At 37.8% G+C, this 19,384-nt stretch overlaps 1 protein-coding gene across 1 annotated transcript; it reads left to right on the top strand.

Moving 5' to 3' along the window:
• The first annotated feature begins 12,950 nt into the window (after window positions 1–12,950).
• Window positions 12,951–13,898, top strand: LOC103553544 (olfactory receptor 52H1-like). Its single transcript, XM_008524147.2, has one exon. It carries the CDS (start codon window positions 12,951–12,953, stop codon window positions 13,896–13,898), a length of 948 nt encoding a protein of 315 aa, XP_008522369.2.
• The last annotated feature ends 5,486 nt before the right edge of the window (window positions 13,899–19,384 follow it).

Raw genomic sequence — 19,384 nt, 5'->3', positions numbered from 1 at the left:
TCCACATATCTAAAAAAGCCTATCTAAGTCACAGTAAAATAATGTGTTACCCACCCGCAAACAATACTACCAAGCTTAGGAATATGAAGGGTCATTGGGAAAAAAATGACCAAGGGGAGGTTATCATGAGAATTCAGAAGAAAAGAACCCGGTAGAGTGGCTGAAGCTCAAGGGCAGCAGTAAAGGTCTGAAGTCGTGGTCTGAGCCATCTTTTCTGAGTCAAAACCAAGCTGCAGTTTTTCAGGTTTATTTTAATCCCAGTGTGCCAGGCCTAATAAGAACTAGTGCAGCTAGTGGTGTTGCTGGAGTCTGCTCCTACTGGCTTGAGAGAACCAAGGGTTCAATTCTCAGGAATTTTGTCAGGAGGTCACCATCATATTGGTAGCTTGAAATCAATCATAATGGGAATATATACACCCCATGAATCAGCAAATCTACTAATCAAACCCCCAAAAGCCAGTTATTAAGCGGTCACCAGCATACCACTGGCTATAATCCTCTTGAAGCTCAGAAATAACAGGCACCATATGTGAATTAGCAAATCTACATTCTCAATGTATTATTAGGACTCTGGGAGAGCCAATCTACTATTACCTACTTACCTTCACCTCTTTAATATCTGGAAGAAAATTTCCATCTAAACATTCTTCTGTCAATTCATCAAAAGTTCTCCAAGACTCATTATCTTCTTCCTTCTGCCAATCTTCCTAATTTGTGGTTGAGCAAGCCTGATCGGAAATAAGTAACTGGAGCAAGTCAAAAATATACAACATAGATATAATTGGCTACAGCTACCAAACACTTCTTATTTAAACTTCTTTTAAAATAGATTCGATAGGTTCTCTGTTGATTTTTAATTCTATAAAATTTTATTTTTTGTGTATTCCAAGAACAATTTTGAAAAACATTAGTAAACAAGGACATTCTGTCCTTCAGGGAACACAATCCAGTTGATCTCCTCAAATTTCCCCTCCCAGAGATTTTTGAGAAACTCCCTACCCAGTGCTGAATGGATTTCATCACTGAAAAAGGAACTTATAATGGAATATACTACACTCTTTTTTTTTTCCAGGAAGATTAGCACTGAGCTAACATCTGCTAAACCTCCTCTTTTTTCTGAGGAAGACTGGCCCTGAGCTAACATCCGAGCCCATCTTCCTCTACTTTATATGTGGGACGTCTACCACAGCTTCGCTTGCCACACGGTGCCATGTCCACACCCAGGATCCGAACCAGTGAACCCTTGGCCCTGAAGGCGCACATGCGCACTTAACTGCTGCGCCACTGGGCTGGCCCCTACTACACTCTTTAAGAAGATAAAAATAAAATTTACAACTCTGCCATCACTTTAAATTGTCTCAAAATTATTAAGTAATCTTCATTAGAAAGGAAATTGATTTTCTCATTAACAAAGAAAAACCTTTTTATTCTGTATCAAGAAAGATCAACTTATAAACAAAGAAAGCATAATTATTAATTATTTAAAACATAATTACTATTTAATGCTCACCATTTATTGTTAAATTAAAAAAAGAGGTTAAAAACATTCTTATGCTCGGGGTCATTGTTGGACAATAGCAATGCTACATAAACATATATTTGCAATGATAGGACGTCTTGTAGATGAAACATGGAGATATTAACTACTGTTTCACCTGAGTAGTGAACTCAGGTGATTTTGTTTTATTTTTGTTTTATCTGACAGTTTCTATTTTTCTATTATATGAAAAAATTGTATTATTTTAATGTTGTCAAATATACGGTAAAAATTTGATCAAGGTTGTTTTGTTATTAAAGGAAGTACTAAAAATTTACGCTTTCATTAGAAGTTACTTAATTGGTGCCTTCAGCTCTTAGAGTTTACTCCATATTCCCTTTAATCCATAGTAATGTAACTTCTTTAGGAGGAGCTCCAGGCTCACAAAGCATCTGAAGTTGTCCTTTGACTTTTAAAAATAAACCAGGAAGTCTGGTACTGATTACTGTCACTTGAAATATTTGTTGATGCTATGAGTGAGCATGGCAAAGAATAGGGAGTTACATTTACCAAAGAAAAGAGATGTGTATGAGACAATATACATATATTCTTTACTTTATATTAAGGTATATCCCTAATATTACTTAAAGTTAAAATCCAGTTCATTTTCCCTGCTTACAAAGATCAACTTGCTGGGCAAAGTAACATCTTAGATGTGTTCTCTCAAGCTTTTAAAGTGGAAGAAGCAGTGTGTGTGAGCCCGTACTGCATAGACAGGCAACCAGGAATTCAAAGTCAGGATCTAGCCACCCAGCGAGGTTAAGATTTGAGAAGCACCCATAGAATCTCTAAGTTCCCCAACCTATCAAGAGCTCCCTTTCACCATACCACTGACCCAGGCATATCTCAGATCTGGAGTCCTACCTTGGGTTAAAAGATTAAAGCACTCTCTTGAAATAGACCCTATTAGAAGCCTGTCTCATTCTGGGGCTCCTGACAGCTCATATTCTCATTATAAGTGTTTCCGTGAGTAGAAAACTAGAACGGGATCATCACAGCTGCAAAATATCACAGAGGAGGGCCCTCAGAGGAAGGTATAGGAGTAGTCATTATTCCTGAGAAAGAACATAAGAAGGCTGAGCCTAGAGATAGGGAAAAATGGCTGCAGGGGAAGGAGGGAGAAAATGCAGATCCAGAGAATTTAAAGTATGGAGAAGGGTAGTGAAAAAAGTATACACTAAAACACTACTTACTTTACCTCGTGCCCATGTGGCCAGTCCACAGACACAGGAATGGCTTTTTGCAACCTAGATGGTTACAGTAACTGCTTCAAGACGGTGTATTCAAGTTCCCTGGAATGTTCCACCTGCTGCCACAGCGACCTAGCTCACTCATCTGCATCCATTCCGTCAAACACAGAAAGGAGATCTCCCCTAAGGCATAGAAGGCAGAATGAGCCTGGGATCATTTATTGCTTCTGGAAAGTCCCAAGGGAGGGACCTCTGTCATCTGGTGCCTGGTCTTGCCTCCAGCTAAACTGCAGACAGGGACAAATGAGTCAAGAAAATACTTAATTCCTTTTCTGCTGAATAGGCAATAACATCTTGATTGTCCTGTACTGAGCTGTGAGCCCCAGAGGTGTGTGGGCTCAAAATTTAAGGGAGCACTGAAGACCTTGAGAGTGAGTGCCTTCTTAAATTTTTTGTATCCTAGGCATGGCACTAGCTTCTCCCTAGCACCAGCCCTGGAGGGAACATTACTTAATTCACTCCTGCAGCATCCTCCCAGCATACCCAGTGCCCCATCATGTCTGCCTGGACTACAGCGAAAGTTCTCAAACTAATTTTACTGCCTCTAAAGCTTCATGCTAGGTGCCTCTTACTTCATTCCAGTAGCAAGTCAACACGAGAGCCAGAAAGAACATTCCAATAGGTCAATTTCATTCTCTTACACTTCCAAGTAAAACCCTCCATCAGCCCCTTCATCCTTTATTCTTTAGAGTAAGAGCCAAGTTCCAAAGCACAAGAATCGAGTTCTTGCTCAGCTCCCCACACTCTTCTTCTGATCTCCCCTTCCCTCTTCTGAGCCTCGTCCACACCAGGATGTGAAGACAGTTCCCCAATTCTCACCGTGTTCTCATTGGCCTCTTCACATCTGAAATGAGGTTCTCCCTGCCTAGCATGTTACCATTCCCACGGTTTGCCTTGAAAATTCCTACTTTCCCTTCGAATCACAGCTCGAATATAAAATTTGTGACCATCCAGCTCTCTCTCCTAATTATTACCAGCACACTCCTCTGTGTCCTCATAGCAATCTGTGCTTTTTTAGGTCATATCTCTTGTCACTCTGTATTGGAATTACCTGCTTCCAGTGTGTCTTCCCCACTAATCTGTGATCTCCTTGAGGATGGTAAACATTGCCTTAGCCGTACCTATATCAGCAGCACCTGTTACACATTAATTAGAGTAAAATCTAATTTAAAAAACTGACTGCTATGTAATGCCCCAAACAATGTGCAAAGCACTTTATAAACAACATCACAATCAGTCCTCAAACCTTGTGAGATGGTTAAGATCTCCATGCACACATGAGGAAACTGAAGATTGGATAGTTAAATAAATTTCCCAATTTCATCCCAAGGGGACTAATGGAGTTGGTGAGTTGCAGCTAGCAGTCAGTGTTTGGCCTCAAGCCCTTTCTCCTTGATCCCTTTTCTGTGCTGTCCCATAGACTGCCCAACAAATGGTGGTTGGGGGAATGCATAAGTGAATGAAAGGCAAACTAGGGCAGGGAACACACTGTTAAGATGAATGTCATCTTCAAGACACTTCCTTGAACAGGTTATTCACTTACTAAAAAAAGGCTTCCATCACCCATGATTTTTGATACTTGTATTTAATATTTTTTTGACATGAGCCACAAATGAAAAACAAAATATCTGATTCTAAGGAGCTTATTTTTGCATATTCCTCCTTCTTGCCAAAGGGCCTTTGCACATGCTTTGCTCTGTGTCTGGAATGCTCTCCACTTTTCCTTTAGCCTACCAAAGATAATGTCATACAATGCGAAGTAGAAATAGAATTCAGGAATCAGACTAAGTTAGAAAATTCTCAACTTAACAGCTGAACAATTTGGATAAACTTTCTATGTGTCATTTTTCTCACTTGTAACATGGAAATAACCAGGAGATCTACCTCATTGGAAAGAAGTGAAGACTAAATTGGATAATGTTTCTAAAGGGTTTGGCTGTGTAATTAACATATAACAAGAGCCCAATAAACATTATTTTATTACCTTTCAGTTAAAGTTAACTTCATCTTTCAAATATCTTCCTCAAAGAATTTTTTCTTATCCCCCCAGGCATGATCAGAGACCTTTATTGTTTACTCTCATTATGCTCTATAGATTTCCATAACAATAATCGAAAGTAATGATTATTGGGGCCAGCCTGGTGGTCTAGTGGTTAAGTTTGGCGTACTCTGCTTTGGTGGTGTGGGTTCAGTTCCCACGCACAGACCTACAGCACTCATTAGGGGCCATGTTATGCTGGCAACCCACATACAAAATAGAGGAAGATTGGCAACTGATGTTAGCTCAGGGTGAATCTTATTCAAGCAAAAAGAGGAAAAAAAAGTAGTAATTGTTTTCACACATAAAATCTGTTGATTATTTGAATAATTTCTGTCTTCCTCAGTAAACTGAATACTCCATGATGAGAGACATGGCATCTGTTTTGTTCTACACCATGTTCCTGGTGTCTAGCACAGTGCTTTCCTCCTAACAGCTGCTCAATATGTCTGTATTGAATGATTGAATGCATGCATGCATGAATGAATGATCTGTTGCCTCCCTACCTCAGCAGATTCATTTCACAGCACTTCTTTAAGTATCTCTGAGTCTACTAAGTGACACAAATTTCCCAGAACACATCAGATCCTCTTACATTTCCAAGCCTTTGCACATGCTGGTCTCTTGGCCTGAAATGTCTTCTGTCTGCCTTCCTCTAATCCTTAAGACTCGTATAAATTAAACTACTACTCAAGATCTTTTCTGATCCCTAGGCTGTGGTCTTACTCCTCTACTCAGTTTCCATGGACATCTTTTGCTTTCCTGTGGCTCTCATTCTGCACTGAAATTTCATTCTATAAATCTATTGACCTCAGTTGGTTATGTCCTCAAGTGAATCGATTGATATTTGTCTCTGAATAAACAAGGCCTACTATAATGCAGGGTATGCTCGACCTGACACATTATTTCTAGTTTTAATAATTGCTTTTTGTGTGAAAGAAGTGATCTTGAAATCCTTTTACAGATATCACGCATGGTGCTTACTGTATTTCACACATGTTAGTGACCTCCCCCATTGAAGTGAGTTTCAAAGTGGATTATTACAGTAGAATTATAGGTAACCATCTTTAAGCAGACTAAGTGGCTAAGAACTCCAATTCCCCTGCCTTGACCATCAATTCCTTACCCACAGGGAAGACTATATAATGATAACTTGTGCTCTTTTTTATATTAGTTATCTATGTTGTGCAACAAATTACTTCAAAAGTTAACAACTTAAAACAATGATAAGCATTTATTGTCACAAACAATTCCTGTGTGTCAACAATTCAGGAGTGGCCTATCTGGGCAGTTCTGTCTTGGGCTTCTTATTAATAGCAGTCAAGATGTTACTGGGGTTGCAGTCATCTGAAGACTTGGCTGGAGGGGATGGTCCGGCGGCACAGCAGTTAAGTTTGCATGTTCCGCTTCGGCAGCCCGGAGTTCGATGGTTCGGATCCCGGGTGCGGACATGGCACTGCTTGTCAAACCATGCTGTGGTAGGCGTCCCACAAATAAAGTAGAGGAAGATGAGCATGGATGTTAGCTCAGGGTCAGCCTTCCTCAGCAAAAAGAGGAGGATTGGCAGCAGTTAGCTCAGGGCTAATCTTCCTCAAAAAAAAAAAAAAAAAAAAAAAGACTTGGCTGGAGCTGGAGGATCTGCTCCCAAGATTGGCCGCTTACGTAGTGCTGTTTGTTGGCAAGAGGCTTCAATTCCTCCCAACATGGGTTGGACCTGTCCTAAATCATTGATGCTGACATCTCCCAGAGTAGGCAATTCAAGAGAGACAGTAAGAAGCAAGCTTCAGTGTCTTTCATGGCCTAGTCTCAAAAAGGCACACCCTATTACATTCACCGTATGCTATTTGTTAGAGATGAATCACTAAATCTAGCCCACATTTGAGGGGAGGGGAATTAAGCTCTACCTTTTGAAGACAGAAGTATCACAAAATTTGTGAACGTATTTGAAAACCACCATACTTGTTGTTTATCTGTATAAATCACCTGAGTTCTTTGTCTTTCTGATGTTTGGTCATCTAACTTTGGGAGACCTTTTTGCACCAGGCTATCAGCATCAAAATGCCCTGGCTCCACAGAGGAACCACAATTCGCATATTATTTTCGCCATCATTGATTCTACTCACAATAACAATCGTTCCCCCAAAACGTTCTATCTGAATAAATAAAGCACTTATAGGAAACATGGACAAACACCTCCCAAAAGACCAAAGTAAGTTGAGGGCAGCCATTAGATTCCCCATTTTCTCCTTTCTTGTCTAGTAATCATGTTTGTCATGGTCTATAAATTTTTCTGGAAAAGGAAAAGGAAGTGGGGTAGGGGTAGGGGTTTTAACTGGGAGAATATTACAAAAATGTTACAGTAAAAAAGAGATTTTAATGTAAGGTGCATTTCTGTCAAATTGTTCTACTTTGATCTGAGTGTTTTATATCACCATAAGCTTATAAAGTGTTTCTTAAGATTCAACAATTCAGTATTATCTCTTTTCTTTTCTATATTACGCTATAACCTTAGGAAGACTGTGATCACAAAGGGGTGAGTAATCAGAAAGTGAGTATATTTGTAAATGATACAGCTATAACTTTTAGGCCTTTTTCAGTGCATAAAGAAAAAGAAAATTATTTTCTAATTGGCATTATAATAGTAACTTAAATGTATAAAAGTGTTATATAAATAAATGTGATACAAATAGATGATAATATTTCTACTAATAATAATAATTGAGAGCATAGATTGAATGCATACTTTGTGAACAACCATGGAAATCCAATGAGGAACATTAAGAGTGAGGTCCTTGTCATCCAGGAACTTGATTTCTGGAAGCAGAAACAGAGATCTAAACAGATCATTGCATTATGGTGCAATTAATGTTAAGGCAGGGGTAAAGACAGGAGGGGGCAAAGGATGGCTATTCAAAGGAGGGGATGCTAGCTTTTAAGTTGAGTCAGACAGAAAAAAATAGGAAAGATATTCTAGAAAGAAGGAGCAACATATACAAAGGAATGATGCTTGCAAAATTATGTGTTTGTGGAACTCCAAAGAGAGCCATTGGAATTGAATCTCTTCAATTCATTGGAACTAAAGGGCGTTTTGTGGCTGAGTGGTAGGAGATGAAACTGAAGATGAAGTCAAGGGCCTGAAACTGCTAGATCTTGTATGTTATGCTAATGGGAATTTATTTTATTATAAAGGCTTTATAAATTCTCTGCAGAAATGATGATCATATTTCTATTTTGGAAAGATTATCATGGCTTCAGAAGAGAAGATGGATTGGCAGGGTGAAATTGAATTCCTTAGATTAATGAGGACCTAATAGCAGAAGTGACAAGGAACTGAATAGCAGTGATGAAGGAGGAAAGTGGTTCTAAAGATATTTTGAGGTCTAAATCTACAGGACTTGAAGCGTATGTGTGAGGAGTTTTATATGAAAATTCAAATGTTGGATCAATATGATTGATTTCTGATCACCAGGACATTCTCTCTTTAGGCTTGAGTCAGAAAGAAGCACCTGTACCCCTCTTTCATAGATCCATTTGCATTTTCATACTACAATCACCATTATATGCACTTACACAAATGATTAAATATTATATTAATTATAACATAAACAAAATAACTCACAGAGACACGCAGTCCTCTCAAACACACACAGATTTCACTGTAAATGGCTTTAGCAGAAGTGTGGACAGCACTTGTCATTTTGGAAGCCCCAGTGCATTCTGCTTGCTCAGGATACTGCCTGTCTTAGAGGACCTGAGCCTGCAGGGACTCAATCCACCCTAGCCTTTGGGAACTCAGAACCTCAGGAGACAGACTCCTGGGAAGTGCCTCATGGTGCAGTCCACAACTCACTGATTGGGTTTGTGGCCACGGTCTCTCAGGAGCCCACAAGCTTGAGCACCTTCTCTGAACTCCAGGAAGAGGAATAAGAGGATTGGTTGCTTGGGGATGCCATTTCTGTCTATCCCTTGATCCCCATCAAAGGCCTGGGATTTGGTGAGTGTTAGATGTTTGGCAAGGCAGGCATGGTTTGGAAACCAAGGACAGAGCTCAGGCCCAGATCCTGGGGAGGCTAATTGAAAGACCTAAGAGGGGGGGCAAGGAGATGCTAAGAAAAGACAGGATGGACTTAGTCCAGTTTTCCCCATGAAATTGACTCTACAGTCTTGGGGTCCAGCTTGTAAACTGTCTTAGAGGTTGGAATAGGTTGGGTAAATGGAGCAAACGGGAGCAAGTAGGACTAGGCTGTCCTGAGGACACAATTCAACAGCCCAAATCAAATGATCTAAGAGCTTGGATCCAAAAGAGCAGACTGGGACTCTCAGGTTTCTGTGTGATTTGAAACTTTCTGTCATCATGTGGGTTTCTGCCATCTGTGTGTATTTTCATATGTTTGTAATAATGATGATATTACATAATAGTCGTTATCTATTGAGAGCTTAATATTTTTCAGTCACTGAGTTGAGAACCTTTATCCTGTAATCCTCATGAAAATTCTATGAGTAAACAGACGTTTTAGAGAGATCAAATAACTTGTTTGGTATAATAAAGAAAGAGGCACAGATCAAAAGGAAATCCAAAATACTTGACTATAAAATATAGTTTCTTGGGGCTGGACTGGTGGCTCAGCAGTTAAATGCACACATTCCCCTTTGGCAGCCTGGTGTTTGCAGGCCCGGATCCCGGGTGCGGACATGGCACCGCTTGGCAAGCCATGCTGTGGCAGGAGTCCCACGTATAAAGTAGGTATAAATGATGAATTTCAAGTTTCTGCTTTGGGTCATTTAGTTAATGATATTGATAAACTCTGAAATATTAGACACAGTAGGAAGCAACAGGCTTGTGAAGAAATATGATAGTTTTTAATTTTAATTTTTGAAAAATTAAATTTAAGGTGCCTATGAGATACCAAAAAGAGGATATTGAGGGTGCAGTTGGATAAATGCATCCTGAAAGACCTAAATGAGGGTACAGAATTGGGAGGTGTCAATATATAGCTGTAATTGGGATCTTAGGAGTCGATGAATTAGATCAAGAAAAGTGTTGAGAGAAGAAAAGAGGGCTTCAGCCAGAACCTTGAGGAATACCGAGATTAAGAGACAGAATAGGAAGAAGAGACAAAGGATGAGATGAGATGCCAACGAGGTTCAGGAAAAATTCAGTGTTGTGATAAAACATTAAGAGGACATTTCAAGATTGAGGGGATCGACAGTGTCAAATGCTGCTGAGTAGTCAAGCAAGCAGTGGAAGGTGGGGCATGGATATCATTGGTGACCTTAGTGAAGGTGGCTTCAGCAGAAAGGTGAGGAGAGAAATAAGATTAAATGGATAAGAGAATATAATTATTTCTTCATAATTTAGACTAGAAGACATTTGAGCTTGTCTTAATTGTTTAAATCCTGAAGGAGCAGAATTTTTAAAAGGCTAGATTGAAGACAAAGGTGAGAAAAAGAGTGAATGATATAGGTACCTGACAAGGTGGGAAGAGTTGAGATAAAGGATATGGGTTTGTTTTTGGCCCCAGATGTGAAAGTATTTTTTTTGTTTGTTTGTTTTTTTCCCCAATCGTAACAAGAAAAAAGAGAGAGAATAAGTATTGAAATATATATATGTGTATAGGTGTGATGTTGTCTTACATAATTTCATATCTAATGACTTCTAATTTCTTTGCCAAGTAAAGTAAAAAATTATGTTTTGAGAAAGAGGGAGTCGGAAGTGGTGGTTGTGCTTAGAGGAGATTCGTGGGGGGAGACTGAGCTGAACAAGACCACGTTATTGGAACACCGGGCATTGTCAAAGGTTAAGTTTAAGGTTGATGATCACAAAATCATGGGAATACACATGTGCCTAGTTAAGAAGTGTTTTGCCAAAATGACCTAGAGTTACTTATTGGACTGACTATTGTAAGAATTGAGTTTTACCAAACATACATGACGGAAGGTCAGTGGAGCTAAGGCAAGCAAATATTTGTAAAACAGCGGTTGAAATGATCAATCATAGAATTTAACCTGGATAAAGAGGAATGCAAAGACACTTGTGTTCTAAATGAATAGTAGTGAAAAAGCGAATGCCCTAGAGGACACAAGGTTGTTGATGGAAGAACAAATTGAAAATAACCGTATGAGATTAGTCAATATTGATTTACAGTATTTCAAGATATGGTCCTGGAATTGGGTGGCTGACCTTCAGTAACAAAATAAAGCCTTCCAGGATGATGTTATGTTACTTTGAGGAAAAATCTTAGGATAGGTGGGTGACAACGATGTTAAATTCACTGCAGCTAGTAGCTAGACATGTGTCTTCAAAGAATCAAAGGAATTACAAGTAAGCCTGTGAAAGATAATAATAAGAAAGGAGTAAAAGTGAGTAAATGAATAGATTGTTGCTAAGGAACATTTATTTAAAGAGGAGTCCTAAGACTAGATGTCTGAAGGTGGTATGACACAGACCTTCGTTAAGGGGTGTTCCTTTTAATAGTACAAAGTATCTTTTGCTTCATTTAATGCTTCTTAAATTAAATTTTCCTTTTTATGATTTTAATTTTGCTAGACTTGATTTCTTTGTATTTAAATTGTCTGAAGTATACTTGTCCAACCTTTTGTTTTATCCTTTCAGGGTCATTTTGTTTTAGTTTTTCCAAATGTGAGCAGCATATAATTGGACTTTATTTTAAAAGACTTCATTGATACCTATGGTTTTAAGTAAAGGAGTTCAAATAATCTACATTTAAAATTGTAAGTATGTGCTTGATTTTATGTTGCTAATTTGTTTCATGCCTTCAGTTTTCTCCGATTTCCTTGTGTGACTTAGTTTTATATCTTTTGCTACACAAATATCATGTATATACCATGTGCCATATACTCTATAAAGCATTTTGGTTATGTGCACAGGAGTCTAGGAAAAGACTCCTTGGGTCTGATTCTGAGCTCTGCCATTTCCTCTTTGTGTGTCCTTTGGCAAGTGACTTCACTTCTCCCTCCCTCAGTTTCTGCATCTTTAAAATGTGGATAACGTTCTTACCTATCGATAGGGTTGTTAAGAGGATGATAGAAGTGATTTCATGTAAAAAGCTTTCGATTTGCGCTGTATATTGAAGGTTCTCAGAAAATATTAACCCTTGTTATAGAGTAGCTTATTTGCTTTTATCCTGACCTAGAATTTAGGATACATAAATTCTATACTCCTTCCACTAGAGGTTGGCTCTGTGTTTATCAAAAGCACACTTGAACAAGTTCCCTCATTAAATTCTAAGAGTGGGCTGGAGGCTGAGCTGTATAACTGCTCTCAGATTTGTGGTGAGGCATCAAACATCACACTCTCACAGAACATTCTGGTCTGTAAATCCCAAGGCTCTGTAGTGTCAGGGATAGCAGGAAAATCATGCCAACTAGGGTAGGGTTGGTGTGCTGGACATTTCCAGTGTTATGTTTTTCCTTAGCCCCTTCTCTACATGCCCAGCCTCTTCTCAATGCTTGGTATCTAACGGTGTGTTGAGGCAGTCACCTGGTGTGTGACAACAGTATGAAAGAATATTGGCTGTGGAATATAAAGGTCTTGGCTCTGTGAGTTACTAAAAATGAGATCTGAGGTAAGATTCTCTCTGAGAGTCTCCATTTTTGAAAAAAAAAAAAAAAAAAGAAGGGGGATAAAAATACACATCTCAGAAGATTGTTCTAAATGAGATAACATTTTGTAAAAGCCTGGTACATAGTAGGAGTCTGTAATTGTTAATTATCTCCTTATTTTCTCAATTGTGCCCCACGTTTTTTAGTTTCTTTCTATGTCTGAATATGATTAGATTGTTTTTCTCTATGGTCACATCTATACAGCAACAAATTACATTAACCCAAGGAAAACCCAATCATTAAAATAGCAATAGCATTTTATATAGTTTGAATAAGACTCCAGAATGACTCAGTGATTAGTGCCAGCAGTATTGGGTCTGGCAAATCTTTCTTGAAGTGATGAGCATTGCTTTTACTAGCAATAGGAAGTTCTTTCTTGGCAAATAGGAAAGAGGAGGGTTTGGGGTAAGGAGAAGGTGGAGGAAGTAATTACCATACGATTTTCTCATATTCATTATACATAATTTGTTTTTAGAGTGCAGAAGCTATTCATCAGACCTCAATGGCCCTTTACAACCTAAGTAGCTACAACAAAGATGCCTTCACCCTTTTGGGCATCCCTGGACTTGAGCACTACCATGTTTGGATCAGCATCCCCTTCTGCTTTATCTATCTTGTGGCCATTGTGGGCAATAGCATCCTTCTCTACCTCATTGCAGTGGAGCATAGTCTTCATGCACCCATGTTCTTTTTCCTTTCTATGTTGGCTGTTACTGATCTGATGTTGTCTACCACATGTGTCCCCAAAACACTTACTATCTTCTGGTTGGGTCCCCAGAAAATCAGTTTTCCTGGTTGCCTCACCCAATTATTCTTTCTGCACTACAGCTTTGTTCTGGACTCAGCTATACTACTGGCTATGGCGTTTGACCGCTACGTGGCCATCTGCTCACCCTTAAGATACACCACTATTCTGACCCCCAGGACTGTTGTCAAAATTGTTGTGGGAATTTCCTTTAGAAGTTTCTGTGTTTTTGTTCCATGTGTTTTCCTCGTAAATCATCTACCCTTCTGCAGGACACATATCATCCCTCATACATACTGTGAGCACATATGTGTTGCCCGGCTTGCCTGTGCTGACATCTCCATCAATATATGGTATGGATTTTGTGTTCCCATCATGACAGTGATTATAGATGTGATCCTAATTGCTGTCTCCTACATCCTCATCCTCTGCGCTGTTTTTCAGCTCCCATCCCGTGATGCCCGCCAGAAGGCTCTTGGCACCTGTGGTTCCCATGTCTGTGTTATCCTAATGTTCTATATACCAGCATTCTTCTCCATCCTTGCACATCGGTTTGGGCATAATGTCCCTCATACTTTTCACATTGTGTTTGCCAACCTTTATGTAATCATCCCACCTGCACTCAACCCTATTGTCTATGGAGTAAAAACCAAGCAGATCTGGGACAAAGTCATTCTTCTGCTCTTTCTTAAGGGGTCCCAGTGACATATGCCTGAAGTCCGGGAGGCAAGGCAAGTTCCTAGTGTAAGTCAGGTTAAAGCCTGAACCTGTAGCCGATGCAGAGAAGGGACAGTTGAAAAAATTCCTCATTAATCAGAACTGTGGTTTTGCGTCCTGTGTTATTTTAGGCAGAAGTCTACTCAGTCATTACAGTTACAAAAATGAAATTCTGAAACTAGGAAGTAATATATTTTTTCTTTCTGAAAACTAACACTTTGCAATTTCTTATGACTGATCTAAGGTGATTACAGAACTTTTAATGAAAATGATAAAATGATCAGCATCTATTTTTTTCATTATAAATATGTTCCTAAGGAATCTGATTTTTTTTTTCAGATTTGTATATCATAGTAGTTTATATGTTATAGTAGAGTAAGGAATTTCTACTTTGATGACCCTGTGAGGTTCTAGATTTTCAGTTTGGTTACTCCAATCCATTTTTAGGCAGCATCAGGTACAGGTCCTGGTATGTACTAGGTGCATAAACAATGTTTATCAAATAACTGAATGCCAAATAATCATGAAATTATTAAATTAATAGTTCAGGTGTTTATTTTGGACAAAGAAAGAAGGCAATGATAAAACCTGAAATTCATTTTTCACTCAATCTTGAGAAAGCCAAAGGAGATGTGACTGATCAGAGCCCCTTAAGAATGAACAAAAAGAGGAAGCTAAATTCCTATGGTCAATAAGATGGAAAAGCACGTACAGATTAAGATGTGAGTTGAAAATTTGACCAATTGGAAGCACTGGTGGCCCCAAATCTCTTCTTAATTCTTGTATCATAAAAGAGATGTAATCCTATGTCAAAAATGTATCTCTATTTATATAATTCATTATCTCTTCCAATCCAGTGTATCTAACTTGGTCATAGGGAGGCATTCCATCATTAAATCAGTCAAGGAATAATTATTTTTGGAGTTTGTCAGGTGCCAATGATAGTTGATGTCTGATTTCCTCCCATATCTAACATGTTCTCAAAGCCTATTGCTTCTTTCTAAACAAGCTATTGGTTCACATGTGAGTACCCCCCTCCCTTACCACAATGATCCAAACACTCATCACTTTTCATCTGAATCAAAATTCCTGAGTTCTACATAGTCTCTCTAATTCTAGACTACTTTCTCTTCCCTGTGCTACCACTCCATTCACTTGTCACTAGATTTATATTACTATAACTCTCAACACATAATTTTAATAGGAAAGATATATTTGTTATTCTTAGAGACTCAAGTTTGCATATATATTCTTTTATTGTGTGATGACAGCCACACATGTTGTTTCCAAAATTATTTGATGTATTTTGAATATGGTAAATAAAAAATACTATGAAGTATAAGTGGAGAGAAAGTAGAAACAAAGAGCAAAACATAGACAAAGATTTCTTAAAAATAAGACAAGAAATAGGCCAATCCACCTTCGACCTACCATGAATTTCAATTCTCTACATATGGGTCAAGAATTCAGCTCTAGTCCATGTGAGAGTTAAGCATGATTTAGTTACATAATTCACAGGGCCTATAAATTAAAAGCCAGTCAATTGTTCAGAGCAGTAAAACCATTCCTGACATGAAGAATAAAAAGAAATATCTTCAGAGAGATCTTAGAGAAAAGACACCAAGTAAAACAACTAATCACATTATAGAATATATAGTTTTATGTGACCCTTCAGTACCTTTCATCTGTATAAAGCAGTAGAGCATTTTACATTTCTATTCAATAAAAGCTAAAAATTCTGTGGGGAGCCAACATAATGCTAATCTTCTTAGGTCTGATTTAGCCCAGATAGTCTAGAATATTCAGAGTACAGAGTGGACCTCAGGCCATTTTTATTCACTCATTCTTCCAACAATATTTATCAAATATTTGACAAACACTTTCTATACTTGAAACATTGTGTAAGGTATTCTGTCTACCATGTTGAACAAAACACTGATGGCCCTTATCCTAGGAGAGTTTGTAATCCAGTGAATGAGTCAAGCTTCAATCATGTAAATACCCATATGAACATGTAACTTCAAATTGTCTTAGATTTTATGACAAACCAAAACAAACAAAATTTAAAAACAGTTCTCTCCAAAGGAGACTATCAGAAGAAACCAGTTTCAAATTAGTGTTCAGAAATGCCCTTTCTAAAAAGAAATTACATTTTCTATAAGAGAGAGAGTCAGGCAAGTGGAGTATGGAGGAGGGGATGTGTCAAGCAGAGGAGGTGAATGACCTGTACACAGAAAACTATAAGACATTGATAAAAGAAATTGGAAAAGACACAAGTATGAAAAGATATCCCATGTTCTTGGATTGGGAAATTTAATGTTAAAATGTCCATACTACCCAAAGTGATTTACAGACTCAATGCAATCCCTATAAAAATTCTAAAGGCCCTTTTCACAGATATAAGAAAAACATCCCCAAATTTGTATGGAACCACAAAAGACCCCAAAAAGTCAAAGTGATATTGAGAAAGAAAAACAAAGTTGGAGGCATCACACTTCCTGACTTCAAACGATTTTATAAAGCAATAGTAATCAAAACAGTATAGTGATAACAGTATGGCATAAAACCAGACACATAGATCAACGGAATTGAATAAAGAGTCCAGAAAACTCAGGCATATACAGTCAACAAGGGCACCAATGGGGGAAAGGAAAGTCTATTCAATAAATGGTGTTGAGAAAACTAGATATCCACATGCAATAGAATGAAACTGGACCCTGATCTTACACCACTCACAAATTTAACTTGAAATGGATTAAATACTTAAATGTAAAATCTGAAACTGTAACACTCCTAGACAAAAACATGGTAAAAGCTCTCTGACCTTGGGCTTGACAATGATTTTTTGATATGACAGCCAAAGTAGAGGTAAAGCAAGCGAAAATAAACAAGTGGGACTGCATCAAATTAAAATGCTTCTGCATGGCAAACGAAACAATAAACGAAATGCAAAGACAACCTACAGAATAGTTGAAAATATTTGTAAACCATATCTGATAAGGGGTTGATATATAAAATATAAAAGGAATTTATATAATTCAATTGCAAAAAGAACACTAATCTGATTAAAGATGGGCAAAAGACCTTTTGAAAAGGCATTTTTTTCCCACAGAAGAAGACATACAAATGGCCAACAGGTACATGATAATACGCTCAAAATCACTAATCATCAGGGAAGTGCAAATCAAATCACAATGAGATTTCACCTCACACCTGTTACAATGGCTTTTACCAAAAAGAGAAGAAATAACAAATGTTGCTGAGGATGTAGAGAAAAGGGACCACTTGTATAGCGTTGGTGGGAATGTAAATTATTACCATCATTAAGGAAAACAGTACGAAGATTCCTCAAAAAGTTACAAAGAGAACTACCATATGATCCAGCAATCCTACTTCTGGGTATAAATGTGAAGGAAGCAAAATCAGCATTTCAAAGTGATATCAGCACTCACATGTTCATTGCAGTATTATTCCCAATAGCCAAGACATGGAAGCAACCTAAGTGTCCATTGATGGAGGAATGGATAAGGGAAATGTGATATGTACATGTATATACATTGGAATATTATTCAGCCACAATAAAGAAGAAAATCTTGCCATTTGCAACAACATGGATGAATGGCATCATACTAAGTGAAACAAGCCAAACAGAGAAAGACAAATACTGTGTGATATCACTTATGAGTGGAAGCTACAAAAAATAAAATGTTGAACTCATAGAAACAGAGAGTAGAATGGTAGTTGTCTGTGGCTAGTGGCTGGTGGGGAATGGGAAGATATTGGTCAAAGGGTACAAACGTGTTTTATAAGATGAATAAGTTCTGGAGATCTAATTTAAAGCATGATGACTAGAGTTTATAACACTGTATTGCATACTTGAAATTTTCTAAGAGAGTAGATCTTAAGTGTTCTCATCACACATGTACACAAAAAGGTAAGTACGTGACATGATGAATGTATTAATTAACTTGACTGTGGAAAATATTTCACAATGTATATGTATATCAAATCATCATGTTATATACTTTAAACATGTACAATTGTATTTGTCAATTGTACCTCAATAAAGCTGATAAAAAGAAAAGTAAAGATTAATGGGTGAATAAACTTTGGCAGGCTTATTTTTATAAAAGTCAGAGAGATTACCAAATGTAAAGACACAGAGCTGAAAAAAGCCTTGGTGCATGGAAGGAACTGGAAACAGTAATAAGGAAGGCCCAGTGAGGTAATAGGAATAGCAAAAGTTGAGACAACAGAATACTGAAAAATCCAGACTATTTTAAGGAGATTGTTCAATACTCTAAAAACAATGGGAAGCCATAGGAATCATAAGCAAGGTGGCAAAAATGTCCAACTTGTATTTTAAAACGTTACTCATAAATCTGTTGTTTTTGTTATGAGGTTTGTGATTGTTTTGCGGGGTGGTGGGTGGATTCAGCAGCCGCTGGACACCGCCCTTTCACATACACTTAATCCTCAGTAGGTGGGCAGCCTCTCTGACCAAGGAGAAACCCAACCCTTCAACTGCCTGTAGGAAAGGCAAAGTCAACTCCAATTAGAAAACAACCAATAGAATATTTGTCCATGGGGTGAAGGAGTCCTGTGAAATAACTGATTCCAAATCGTGCAAAATAGCTAAATGGGAGTTCAAGTAATTGATTTGAGCCAAAATTAACATGTATAAACTATTAAAACGAGCATAAAGAAATTTCTACTTAATCACTTATAAAAGAGTAACATGATTTCAAGTTAAATAAAATACTGCATACGTGGTGGGAATTAAATAGTGAGAACGTCCATTTTGAAATAGTTGGTTTGTACTCCTGTATGACCGTACTAGATAGCAGGGCCAGCTGTTCATTAAAGCACCAGTTCTAGAGAATGCTAATACCACCATATCATTTATGTGTAAAATAATAATTGGTTTGTTGCTGTTATTTAAGTGTGAGTAGAGAGTAGGGGGTATTGTTCAAATTTTTAATGTTAGAATTATAAATAAAGAGGTCAGGGGCACTAGAGCATGTTTCTGTTTTAGTCCAACAGAAAATTATTAACTAATTTACCAGAAAACTATTTTCATTAGCTCAGGTTATGGTAACATTAAGCCCTAAATTCTATATAACCTTATATATGGACCATGAGCTCATATAAAACTCATCCATGTTACCTATAACCACTTGTTTTCCACACAATTAACAGTTGAAGACAGACAGATGTCTCCATAAGTGGAGAGAGTATACCAAAGGTAAGAACTGGACATTTTCATGGCTTAAACATACTACTCTTCCTGTAAAAATACTGGCCCAAGAAAACTAGACTTACAGTACATCAAACAAAACACTGTTGTGTCTTTGACTGATATTTTCAATAGTCTTGTCATGTGGGATGTAAAAAGATCACCATTGAAAATGAATTATTTGTACACTGGGTACAAAAAGAAGGAAATGTGCTTATGGATGAGATAAAGGCAAACA

Source organism: Equus przewalskii, chromosome 6 (assembly GCF_037783145.1).
Source record: "Equus przewalskii isolate Varuska chromosome 6, EquPr2, whole genome shotgun sequence".
In the NCBI taxonomy this organism is placed as follows: domain Eukaryota; kingdom Metazoa; phylum Chordata; class Mammalia; order Perissodactyla; family Equidae; genus Equus; species Equus przewalskii.
Note: the sequence above shows the minus strand (reverse complement) of the source record. Positions and strands in the feature narration are given on the sequence as shown.